The sequence below is a fragment of the Lathamus discolor genome, chromosome 3 (assembly GCF_037157495.1).
Source record: "Lathamus discolor isolate bLatDis1 chromosome 3, bLatDis1.hap1, whole genome shotgun sequence".
Classification (NCBI taxonomy): Eukaryota; Metazoa; Chordata; class Aves; order Psittaciformes; family Psittacidae; genus Lathamus; species Lathamus discolor.
In genome coordinates, this window is record NC_088886.1 from 140047931 (window position 1) to 140061449 (window position 13519).

Sequence of the window (13519 nt, forward strand, 5' to 3'; positions counted from 1 at the left end):
TCAGTCTGAGTCAGCTTCACATTTGCAATCGGTCTCAGACTTAATGCTGCTGTTGACATCTTGAGATTTCCTCCACAAACACCCAAAGAATATGTACCAACTGGTGTGATGAGAACAGATCAGCACATTAGATTGCAACATTAGCCATGTTTGGTTGAAAGTCAGTGTCAAATAAAAATGGAAATTCAATTTCAAACACAGCAAGAAGTCAAAAGCACAGTTAAGGGTGGGGATTGGGATTCAAATCTGTGCTCTCCAGTTTTACTGTGAAATTCCCAAACCAAACCAGTTCCAAGTTTTTATCAAGGTCTCCCTTGATATCACCCTATGCACTCCAATACTGTTAACAGTCATTTCCATACATCACCTGTCACATTTTAGAGCAAACTCTACCCAGCTACACCGTGGAGCTGACTAGCTTTATCCCACACTTTCTTGGTTCACCTCTTCACCACTCTGCAAAATTTGTCTAGCATGAATCAGACTCAAACACACCCACGGGGCCTGGGATGCAACATAAAAATAGAGCCTACCTCCTCCAGTTGTACCAGGAAAGTGACGTTGTGCCCTTGCTCGGCTGTCAGTTTGCCATCAGATGTAATTATGCGAAGGCCCTGTGGGGCTTTGCCAGGGCATTGCTGTGGTTTTGCTGTGTACCGTTCTCTCACACCATCCGTGCAGTTGTTAGAAACAACTTTCCGGTACCTGAAAAGGAAGAGAGAAATCTATGGAAGATGCTGACAGATAGTAACAGGGTTAGCTGGGAACAGGGAGGAAGTTTTGAGGACTAAAAGGATTGGAAGAAAACAGATTCCCAAATATATTTTAGCATTTGTCTCAGCCAACCACGCTTCATTTGCCTAACATACAAATAGTTAATACAGTTCTTAATGGCATGTAATATTTTCCTGTATAACACACCTATATATCACATATTAATAAAGTGTCTAAAACATAAAATTATATTCTTCTCTATATTATGTGCTAAATAACTATAAAGATATAAATATATGATATACACATACAGCACAGAACTGTGTTCAGTTATTATACTGCTAGGCATAGTTTAACAGCTCTTCTCACATACTCTCTTAATTCCATCAGCTGTGAGGCCACTCCCTGTGGCCTTAACTTTCAAGAGCTACAAAAACAAGAGTTGAAGAAAAAAGCAAATCCTGTCTTTTAGTGTAGAAAAAAACAAAACAGCTTGGATTCCTTTGGTTGGTTCAATCATTTGCATCAGAAATGATGCCTGAGGTCAGCATCTTAACTTAAACTACATCCTCCATTGACTTCCAAGAAGGCCAAAGAGTAATCTGCTTTCAGGATAGCTGCCCAGCTATTACTTCAGTTCACACATTTATCAGTTAATCTCTTTCTTCTAATTGTTTTTCCACAATTTCCGCCTCACCTGATCCCACATGATTTTAAAAGGAGTCTTTTCAGAGACTTTAATGATTTAGCCTTGGCCTTACAATTTTCCCCCTGAGTTTATTTAGCCGTTTTTCAGAGAAAGCTCTGGACCATACATGATGGAGATCTGGAGTTCTGACTACACCCCAACAAAATCAGTGAAGAAGAGGTCTCAAGGGCTTCAGCCAGCTTTGAGACGCCTATAGTAAGTGCAATCTGTAGTTGTCATAGGGTTAAAGTCCTTATAGGTGCTCTAGCTAAATAAAGTCTGGTGTGTCACTTACCCAGTGCTGTTGAGGTAACTCTGTCCAAGGCTACAGTCTTTCGACAAAGAAGATGGGTTATACCAAAATGCTGGTAAACACTTCCCATTACTGTGACGTTCATATCCATAATCACTGTTTGAGCATTAAAAGAAATGGTCACACAAAAAAAAAAAAAAAAAAAAAAAAAAGAAGAAAAAAACAGGTGTTAGTTCATGCTCTTTATTATTGATACAAGTTTTGGGTTTACTCAACTTATTTACTAAGATTTCTTATTTTTTTCATTCCTAGAACAGAGTCTTCATCCTGCTTTAGCTTTTCTGGGGGGTGGTACAATTACCTTGCACATGTCCCAGTACAAACAAGCAGAACCAGACCAGTTGGTTTATTAGCTATTGCATGATGTGTTCTCCATCCCCAGTCTAACAGTGCTTCTTGGGTTCAGCTCTAGACTAAAATATAATAAAAGCTAGGATCTAAGCTAAGTTTAATCGCTGCTATCTCAGACGTATCTTAGAAAATTTAAGTGCTAAAAAGTTAATTGTATCTGGAAACTATATCACATGAGCTGTAGAAGAAAATTTACAACCCTCAGAGAGCTCTGAGCTGAAGACATTAACAGTGTATTTGGTAATGGAAAAGAAGGCTGCAATCTTCAATTCTATTTTTGTTTGGAAGAGGAAATGCTACCAAAAATTGTGTTAAAAACGATTAGTCAACTATAATCTTTTGTCCCAGTTTGGGTTTAGCTATGATTAAATCAGCTTTTGTTGTACTAAACAACAGTTCAAATTAGTTTTGATCCCAAGTAAACAAAGACCCTATGAAAATTGTTATTGTGGATCAAATAAACAAACAAAACCCCTCTTTAATCAGTATTCCATTCACATGTGGGTTTACTCTACAGCCATTAAGTAATGAGAACTGTTTTGTTGAAAATCACTTTTACTCCTGCTACTAAACTTTCTCCATAGCACATAATGGAGAAGCTAAGGGGATATGGGGCCTGTAAGGATGCTGGGTAGGGACTCTTCATTAGGGACTGTAGTGATAGGACAAGGGGTAATGGGTTAAAACTTAAACAGGGGAAGTTTAGATTGGATATAAGGAAGAAGTTCTTTACTGTAAGGGTGGTGAGGCTCTGGAACATATTGCTCAGGGAAGCTGTGAATGCTCCATCCGTGGCAGTGTTCAGGGCCAGGCTGGACAGAGCCTTGGGTGACATGGTTTAGTGTGAGGTGTCCCTGCCCATGGCAGGGGGGTTGGAACTAGATGATCTTGAGGTCCTTTCCAACCCTAACTATTCTATGATTCTATGATTCTATGTCATTTCTGAGAACTGTTATACAGAGTCCACCAACTCCATTCCAATATTCCAGTTGCAACATGATCCTTTGTCTTAAAATTGTACTTCTTTGTAAAGCACTTTTTCTGCTTATTATCTTTAATGTTTTGGTATGAAGTACCCTGATGCTCTAGGAAATGAGGATTAGGGTAGCATTAGATTATGTAATTAAAGGCTCATCTCTGTATATGCAAAGAAGCAGAGAGAAAAACTGGAGGTGGAGGAAGCACAATAACTTGATCAGAGCCAGTGGAGCCCCTACCCCAACTCCTCCCAGGCCTGTCATAGGACAGCCATGAGCCCATGGCCAGGGTGAGACCTACCAGATCATCAATGGGAGATTCCAGTGAGTAGGATAAAAGACGTGGGAGCTAGTTGCTGCTGGGGTCATAAGAAAGGGCTGGATATTGAACTAGTAATTGAAGAGATCAAGAAGTCTGAGGGAATGGCTACTGGTGTAAAGACATATACATTTGGACATGCTTGTGAGGTGTGTTACGTGTATGTAGGTCATGTTTTGCCATGAGACAACTGGAGATATCCAGTTGTCAGCAAATGGGGAGACAAAGCATCTAGGGTCTAGACACTGGACAGACCTGGGTGTCTAAGACCAGGTAATGGTGGGATCAATATTGCATATATTGGGCACATATTTTCCACAAATTTCATTTCATCCTGAATGAACTTGAGAGGGGAACAAGATGAGGTAACAGGTGTTTGTGTGAGCAGTGTGTTTTCTGTTTGTGCTAATCTGTGTCACCAGATGTGTATATCTGCATATATGTACTGTAAGTGCGTGCACATGTGTGCCTATCAAGAACAAACACTCAACCTTACTACTGCTTGGATCGGGGGACATGAAGCTGCAGCAGCCTCACCTCTATCAGGCTAATAGATTCAGCATCTCCTAATAAGCAGCAATGTGATCAATTATATTTGTAGAATAATATTAACAACAGTGAGAATGTTTAACATAATGAAGATTTTCTTCAATTGCCTTTCTTTCTGGACTAAAGCATAATGGTCTAAGACAAAAATTTAATGAATACTTATTATTTAGGAAGTCTGGTACTGACCTAAGGCATGAGACCAAGAAGAAACATGTGAGAATATTTTGCAATTTATTTTTGTTAAATTTCATACATTTGTTATCAAAAGCAGGACACTGACAAGAATTTTGTCATCTTTTATTTACTCCTGCCTGTAACTTTTCCTTCTGAACTAAGGAAAAAAATGTTTTGAGGCAATCTAGAAAAAGGAAAATTAAAAAGATGACATTAAGCAAAAGAAAATTAAAGCTGCCTATCATTTGGGAAAACTCCTAAACAGCTATTAGACTGCATAATGTTCCAAAAGAACATTTTGGCAGCTGTGGATCTTGTGATATCTACAACCAGTAATTGAGAACATAGTGTAGGAAACAGCAGTGAAGCAGCTGACCTAAATGGTCTTTTCCTCATTTTTTTTAACTGAATTTTCATCTATCTATTTACTCATATGCTAGTGACTGAATGTTGCTTAATTGTTTTATAAGCATCAGCCAACGTATTCTCCCACTGCCATGTGCTTCTCCAATCATCTTTGTTGGAATAAGAACACTATAGCTCCAGAATACACTTTATAATGAAGAATAATACCATTCTGATTTACTCAGAGAAAAGAAATATTTGCATACAAGTGGGACTCCTGTATTTTTGCTATTTGTCAACACTGCAGCACTATATTCCGAAGTCTTCATTTGTCACTGATTAAAAAGCTGTACACTGTACACACACAGTGTTCTGTGATCAGTCAGGTGACAACAAAACAAAATAATACAGTGAAATCTGCCTCAGAGGGAATCGGTGCCTACAGCCCTATTTGCTGCAGTAGTATTGCTCTGGGATTTTTTACTATACATGCATCTAGACTTGTGCCATAATTTTGTTTCCTATTAGTACCTGCACATCTGGAGAAGCCAAGTTTGACTTAGCTATGCTTGACTATACTTGGACCATAATTCTCAAAGTCAAGAGAATGAAATAATACAAATTTTCACAGCAGACATAGTTCTAAGCACAGAAGTTTCACAGTGTTGCTTTCAGGCTTGCAAATCATCTCGCTCATTAAGGCCCTACAGAAATATCCCAGTAAACGACATCAGTTGCTGTTCTGTATCGCTTTGCAGATGTACCAGCCGCCCTTCACCTCTACAGTCTCGGAATCTAATGAATTCCTTGGCTACAGGCTGGTGCACGCAGAACACTGATGCTGACAACAAATTGCTGCTTACAGTTTGGCACAACAGGCTTTGTAGCAATCAACAAGCATTAGCATCAGCTGGATTGCCATAGCATAGCAAAATCTGGAGACAGAGAAGGCATCAGCTTTAGACCGCAATCAGCTAGCCAAGTCATTGCCTGGTGACTGGGAATTGGAATTTGCATATAGTGATGATATTTTGTGCCTGCCTGAAAAGAAGTCAGGTGAAATAGATAATGTGCCTATAAAAAAAAGAGTGGAACATTTACCAGCAGGGATTGTTTCATCAGTATGAAGCAGACTATCTTGTGGCTCTCACTGATGATGGTTTTACCCTGGCCACTTTTACTGGTTTAAACTGGAATCCTACTTATTTTAGTTAAGTAGGATTGTAAGTCCTTCTCTGTAATTAGAGACAGATATAAATTCATTCCAGAAGTTCTGTATCCTTGCTCAAAGTTCACAGTAAATTCCCTTATCTAAGATTATGGAGACCTCATAGCAGCCTTCCAGTATCTGAAGGGGGTGTATAAGGATACTGGGGAGGGAGTCTTCATTAGGGACTGTAGTGATAGGACAAAGGGTAATGGGCTAAAACTTAAACAGGGGAAGTTTAGATTGGATACAAGGAAGAAGTTCTTGACTTTGAGGGTGGTGAGGGACTAGATTGGGTTGCCCATGGAAGTTGTGAATGCTCCAACCCTGGCAGTGTTCAAGGCTGGGTTGGACAGAGCCTTGGGTGACATGGTTTAGTTTGAGGTGTCCCTGCCTATGGCAGGGAGGTTGGAACTAGATGATCTTAAGGTCCTTTCCAACCCTAACTATTCTATGATTCTATGATTTGTAGCACAGGTAATAATCAAAGGAAAAGAAATCCCTTAATGAAATCTGTCCTTTGAATACAGACCTGACAAACATAATGTCATGGAAGAATTGTAAATCCATGTGAAATTATTAAAATACCGCTATTTTAAGATGCAGAAATAACAAGTCAGATAAGTGACTGTCACGCTCATACCTTCTAAAAGTCAAAACATGACTTAACATGCAACCACAGGACTTCCTCAACACTAACAGCTTCACCTTAACATCAGCTATGCCAGAAACTGAAAATGCTGCTTGCTATTTTGTATGTCGTGCTTTCTGAACTTTTCAGACATTGAATGGGGTGAATTGAGGTATTTGTGATTACAGTCACCTTTGTTCTGCAGTTTCCAACAGCACTTGTGGAAAAAAAATAACTCTGGCCACAGCTGTGGAAAAGTCTTACCACCTTCTTATTCTTTTAATACCATTTTCTAATACTGAACTATGATGCGACTGTGTATTTGGGGAGCTGTGCTTGCTTTCCAGTTCTACAGGATCCGACACGGCATTTATCACAGAGAAGGACAGAGTCAGCTGCAGTTTGAATTATGGATTGATGAAGACATATGATTATAATCGCATCAAAATATTTGGAGTCAACCAGTACCATCTCATGTTAATAGGGAACCTAAAATCCCCAGAAACTTTCCAGTAAGTCCATGCCTGGTAGAAAACTAGGACCGTAAAGATGCAGAGATACACCATAGACTTTGCATGGTGAATCTGCATTTTCTGCAGGCATTCAAAATTAACTAAAAATTCATTCCAAATTGCTATTCATTAGCTAACCAAACCTACCTCAGTGGTAAAACAAAGTTAGTTAACCTGAGGGTACAAATGTATGTGTATTTCAGAACTGGTGCCTGCCTCACTTGATGAGTGGCAACACATGAAGCCAAGAGAATCTGATCACATTCTGCCTTCTGCATCCCCATGGTTTGTCAGGACAGTTTCTCATGGCGCAGGACTCCTGTGTTTTAGAATAAAAACTAAACCTACTAGGCAGAACTCATTTAAGTGTCTCATTTTTTTAATACAATAGAAAAAGAGCTAGTCAGATCCCTACTGATATCATCAGTGAAATAAATAGGCCTGATTCTCAATTGCACTAAGGCTCCTTTGTGCCTCTGTGGCTACACAAAGTCACTAGAACCAGTGTCAAAAGGCTTATACTTCCCACAAAGGTGAGATATTGGAATACTGATAGAAGAAGCCCTCAGTATTAACGACAGTGGGTTCAGAGGGAAGACTGGTAGTGAGACTACCACTACTGAAAGTTTCTATTAGAGGACCTGGGAGACAGGTATCTGAAGGATGAACACCACGAAACACTTCCATCTGTGTCTAGGAAGTGTTTCTATTGAAGAGATATTGCCATAATAATGCTCAAATGGTGGGAAGGAACACAATGTAAGGAAACCTGGTAAATTAATGCTTTAATAACACACAAGTAATGGTGTCATCCATTTACCCAGATCAATTAAATGAAGAAGGACACTCTCGTTTCTAGGCCGTTGCTAGGACAGATTTGCCGAGGGCTTCGGCACAGTTCCACTCCACCCTATTCCTGAAGCAATATTGCCCTCTGGCTGCGAGCCTCAGCCCTGCATGGAGAATAAATGCCTGCAGTTCAGCCCTGGCCCCCCTTCTAGTTTTGGTTCCAGCCCATGATAAGAGATGTCTACTGTCAGAAGAGTTCAGGTTCCCAAGGCTGCAGAAAGTACAGTGATTTCTAATGTCACTCAGTTTTGTTGTTATGCCCTTTTATCTGAGAGAGAACTACCATGGAATACAGATTAGAAATGAACCCTGGAGTTTAATGGCATCACAAGGAGAAAAAACATTATAAAATCTGTATCTTTCATAACCATCAATTTTCCCCCCTGAACTGATAAAAAAGCACTTGCGGGATTAACAGGAATAACACTGCTGTTTTGGGGTTGTTTTTTTTTCCACTTTACCTCACCACACAGCCATCCTTTTTTCTCCAAGCTCTGACAAGTTTAGATAATTTCCTCCATACAAATTTAGTGTTTAAAAAGCAAAGGAAGTCCAGCTCTGATAGAGGCAGGGATTATTGTCATCTTTAATTCTTTATACAATGCCAGGTCCTGTAACCACTGATGTTAACATAAAAAGCTGCCCAGTTTATTTCAAGATTGCAAAATCAAGCGCAGTCATCTAAGGGGCTTCTCCCTGCCTGGTGGGTACATGTCCCCTTCAATCTCCTTCAGTTAAAAACCATGCCCAGCAAAAAAACAAAAGAACTAGAGACTTCAAAAGCAGTGCTGAAATGTCATGAGTGAGGATGAGAAAGTGTTTCTTCCTTTTGCAGGAAGGACCCCACAGAGGATATTCTTCTACAGCAAGAATTCTTTCACTGACTTTCATCCAAATGCCTCTTCGGACCAAATTCTGCAGGGTGCATTGGCAGTGAAGCCTAGTGCAGAGTTCAACAAGGCAGGCACTGAGTGCTACACTACAGCAGCAGCTTTGCATTTCTTAGCACAATAAAACTGGTCTGATAAGCAGAATTGCTCTTTTCTTGCCATTTCTTTTCTCCTTCCTTTGTAAACCTCTGTGTTCTGTTCCCTGTGACTTTTCTGTCCTTCTCAGGCAAATCTATGTCAAAATAGCTCCTGACTTTGTTAATTAAATAAATAAGTGATGAATATTACTGGTAAATATTTCTGAACTGGATGCTTAAAGCAAGGTTTCAGTCTTTTTTTCCCTCAGAGGTGGTGGGGAAGAAGTTGAAATGGATAAAGTAAAAATCCAGATCCGAGGACTGCAGGGATAACAAAGCTCAGAGAGAATTTGAGGGGATCAGTACAGTCTGCTCTAAACCAAACCTGATTCCATCAGAAGGAGGAAAGCCCTCCTAGGTCAGTAAGGTTTTCTGTCGGTCAGGACAGCACAGAAACCTGCAGTATTTTTGCAGATATTTTTCTCAGGGAAATCTTTAACAAGATTACTTTTATCACAAACTCCTAATTCTGCTTCTTAACAACAGATTTGAGGGGTCTTGTTGGTGCATGTAAACTGTGAGAATTTGCCATACAGCCCCAACTAGCCAAGCTTCCTGTTCGAGATTCTCTCACAACTCAGCAGACCTTTTGGAGAAAGCTTCCTTAAAGTGAATGTAAAAGGCAGAAAAGCATGTTTCCCCCAGTAAATGTCACCATGGTACTTTTGCTCTGTACCTATCTACAAAGGTTTGTAGTAACAAAGCACACAGTTAATTTTAATTAAATAAAAATATATACTCTCAGAGAAAGAGAAGTTCCGGAAGGAACTTATTTATATCAGAAGTGTTTCATGAGTGTGTCCCCCTTACAAGTGTAACGGGTTTAACCAACATGAGTCAATCCCATCAGTTATTTTATTGAGCCTGGGCATGAACTTGGCATAGCTTTGAACTGTATTCCCTACAGGAGGGTCAAAATCTTTAAGGAATATTATTCCTGTTCATGTGCATTATTTTCTGGTTGGCTGCTATCTTTTTTACATTGCTAGAAGTATGTTATTCTGTTGAAATCCAGGACCTTTGGGCACCTAAATGATGAACTACATGCAGAACAGAGGTATTTTCTCCCTAACAAAGAATGCAGTGGAAGATGAGAAAACCATATTCAGAAAATCAGTGCCCAAGTATATTAATTTTTTTTATTATTTGGTGCAAGATGATTTACTCTTTTTGTCACATGGAAAAGCTTCTTGTGATTCTGTGATTTTATACAGAAAATTTGATATAATTACAGTTATAGGAGGGTAAGAAGGGAAACACTGTAGATTTCCATGGTCCTGCAGTGGACTCATATAGCAAGAAACAACATATTTACGACATGAACCTCTTCAGGGTGCATGCTACAGATTCTGGGTTTAATTAATAACATGGCATAGATCTAGCTGGGTGAGGAACAAGGGGTTTACCAGCACTGCCAAAGAGCCACCATTTCTCTCTTCTGAGGTACTCAGGACTGTCTCAGCCTTGGAGAAAACAGCTGGTAGAAAGATTTCAATAATGTGGTTCCTGCCTTTTTTCGTGCAAATTGCTGCGAGTCAGCAGGAATCTTGAAATGAAACTAGAAGCTGAACATTTCATCACGCCATTCATGGCTCACCAATGGACTTCATTTCCCACAGCATACAGCAGAGAAGAAAATGCTTCAGGAGGAGATTAACCCAAATCATACTATCAAAAATGGTGGACCAAGTATAAGAAATTACCCTGGAATTACCTAATACTTGATTTCCAGAAGCTGAAGGCCTTTTTCACATATGCACGTATTTACTTTTACACATATATACATATATATGTGTGCATGCATGAAGAATTACTTTCATTTTTTACACACACTATATATGTCATGTCTTGCACACTGCTTTCACAGCCACCCTTGGTCATTGCTGAGGTCAGATGTGCTAAATGGACCTTTTACCTTAATGCTGCACAGAGCTCAGATGTGACCTGGAAAATGGTGTGTTCAGAATCAATTTTGTGGGAGCCTTCACACATTACAAATATATGTTCCACCTTTCCTGCTTTTGACATGCCTGCCCCAACAGGTTGGCCAGTTATACATTTACTATTTTCTACTCTCTGCAAGCCTATAGCCTCTCTAGTGAGCTCTGCATCAGTGTGGTATAAGGCACACGGTTCTTGTGCCCATTGCTCACCAGTCAAAATCTGCCTCTGTACACACACACGGCTCCGAGGTCATAGCCCCAGCATATTTTCCTTGCATGCATTTCTTCTCTGACTTGCGCTTCCTGTAGATCCTTTTTGCTCCCATGATGCAAGCTTCTCCCTGGAAACAAAACCAAAAATATCTCTCTGACACCCACCAGGCTATTTGTATCACCCCATTTTGCCAAGCCTGTGCAATGGGAGCTGTGACTCAAGGGAAGAGGATGGGAAGTCAAATGCCATGTCAGTACATGGCACCTAATTAAAGCTACTGAAGCTTTAACTGAAATTAAAACAGCTTTTCCAATACACACTAAGAAATGATCTGAGGTTACTTACGTATCTGATTCAGTTCTGAATTTGCTCCAAAGCCAATGAGCAATTGATCCAGGCCCATTTCTCATTTATAGATTAGGTTTCACAGCAACTGAAAACACGGTATGATCCCTCTGCAATCTGAGACACAGAGCAGGTCTATTTCCTTGGCCTGATCTCTGGCAATAATTCCGTTCAGCAGAAACTAGTTATATGTGTAAATACTTTCCATGGACTATGAGTTCAGTTGATCAGGGTATGATTTGCTATGTGGATGGAGTGGTGACTTTTCACTCTTATCCGCAGTTCTCTGCTAAATATTTTCATCTAGGGAACAATGCTCAGCCTCGCAGTCTCAATGGAAAGGAAATGAAAAGGCCCGAGTCCACAGCAGCCTTCCTAAAAATAGTTCTGTAAGCTGAAAAGCCAACATCCTCAAAAACATACTGCAAAATCCTTGGCATTTTTACTTATGCAAGCACAAGAAAGCAAAGAACAAAATACAGTGGAGTCTCACTTGTTACCTTTCATGCTGTTAAAATCGCTGTAGGAAAGATAAACTTTTCACGGTTTTGTTTTGCTCATGAAACAGAAGGGTCCAAATGGCAACTGGTGTAAAAAGCTGTGCCTCCTTGAATTTCAAGGAAGCTGTACTGGTTTTTAAAACCTAAAGATCTAAGTCATAACTGGTATTTTTAGTGTGGAGTTGTGCCTTGTGTGAGCAGCTAGTCTGAGTCAAGCTATTTTCATTTCATATTCATTATTAAATTCTTGCCCAGCAAGATATATACACAAAGATAACCTTTGATGATATAAATGGATGTTTTGCTTTAGACTTCAGTGGAGCCTTTGGTGTTTATATAACCACAGAATTTGCGCTATATTTTTTTCTAACCTGATATAACACAGGCCGTTGTGTCAAACTTGGGGGAGCTCCAAAGGTGCCCCGAGGCAGGTACAGTCACTGTGCAGAGCAAACTACTTTGCTGGGCACTTAAGAAATGGTTCTGGGAGTGATGCTGCAGCTGCATCTAGGATGCAAAGGACAGGGCAACAGAAGGGTGTAGGGAAGAGCAAGGAGGTAAGGATGGGGAAATTGGGTGAGAGATGTAGGTATGAAGGAGTTCAGGACTCTTTCAGTGGCAGTACTTCCGCTGTTGCATTCTTCAAATCTGGACAAGTCTGAGCTAATTGCCTGCTTTGAGAACAAAACCCAGAAGACAGCTGTTCATCCTTCAGGGCTCAGAGAGTGCAATCTGTTGCCAACACATGTATGAAACAAAAGAGACCCATCCAGTAGGGGACAATCTGATACACCAAACAGGAAAAGACATTGGATCTGCTGATATTTAACTGTAGGATCATTAGCTACTTCATGTCAGATCCCACCCTCCTCGCTTCTCACCTGGCTATGGAGCTGCCAAGGCCTGTAGTCCTCTTCTTCACATCTCCGATCAAAAATTGACTTGTAGTCTACTTTCACCAGCTGCCACTCTGAGCGGTGGCTGAAATGTCCAAACACTCTACAGAACACAGCAGAAGCAGCATACAGTAAAAGGTAGCACCAGATGGAGTCTGATACTGACAGAGGTACAGTCACCCACAAAATTCTAACAGAGACTAATTGCTTTAGGAGTGCCACTGATTTTCCTTGACTGATAGAGTGAAATTTGGGCTGCTAAATATCTACAAGCCTCCAAAAAACGCATGTAGCTTTTACTCTGTGGATCAAGATCCTCCCACTTATGTCAAGACCCAGAATAACTATACAGAGAAGACTTGGTGTGGGGCTGGACACAGTTTTACCTATAGGAGTCTGACATCTCAATTATAAGCACTGGGAATCCCTTCCACACAAATTAAATTCAGAACCTGAAGGGAAAATTCTTCATATATTTCTATGAACTCAGGTCAGTTTCTGAGCTACATATTCTGTTTATTTCAGCTTGGCCCATTTTTTACAGACAGAAACTGAATTTTCCTCCTGTTTTTGCAAACCTGATCTCAGGTAAAATGTCACAGTTTCTGGCAGAGTGAATTCAGCTTTATTCAGCATGCAGAACTCAGCATACCACACTGAAACTAAACATAATTTTTCATAAGTTGCTCCAGGCAACATTTTGTCATTCATTTATACAAAAGAATGTCTTCATTTTTCTGTGTCTCAGGTTTGGGTTGTTGTTTTTTTTTTAAAAGAAAGTAGCAGCAAAAACAGAGTTATAAAAATATCCCACAGTTTCTCTTTCAAATATTCATCTGTCAAGAGTAACTTCTTTAAATCACATTCAATATGAGGAGTCAGGTTTCATGCTGATAAGCTAAATGATAATGTTTTGCAGCTTGCAAGGAACCATGTTCTCATCCCTTCAATCATATCACAGATAA

The 13519-nt window shown here is 40.0% G+C and overlaps 1 protein-coding gene across 1 annotated transcript in view; it reads right to left on the reverse strand.

The window, feature by feature from the left end:
• The window catches only part of LOC136011298 (VPS10 domain-containing receptor SorCS1-like), a 295003-nt gene that overhangs the window by 38940 nt on the left and 242544 nt on the right, over positions 1–13519 (reverse strand). Inside the window, exons 15-18 of the mRNA XM_065672946.1 lie at positions 12540–12657; positions 10810–10940; positions 1698–1811; positions 534–705 (exon numbers count right to left, since the gene is read on the reverse strand). Coding sequence (XP_065529018.1) covers positions 534–705; positions 1698–1811; positions 10810–10940; positions 12540–12657 — 535 coding nt within the window. The remainder of the gene's footprint in view (positions 1–533; positions 706–1697; positions 1812–10809; positions 10941–12539; positions 12658–13519) is intronic.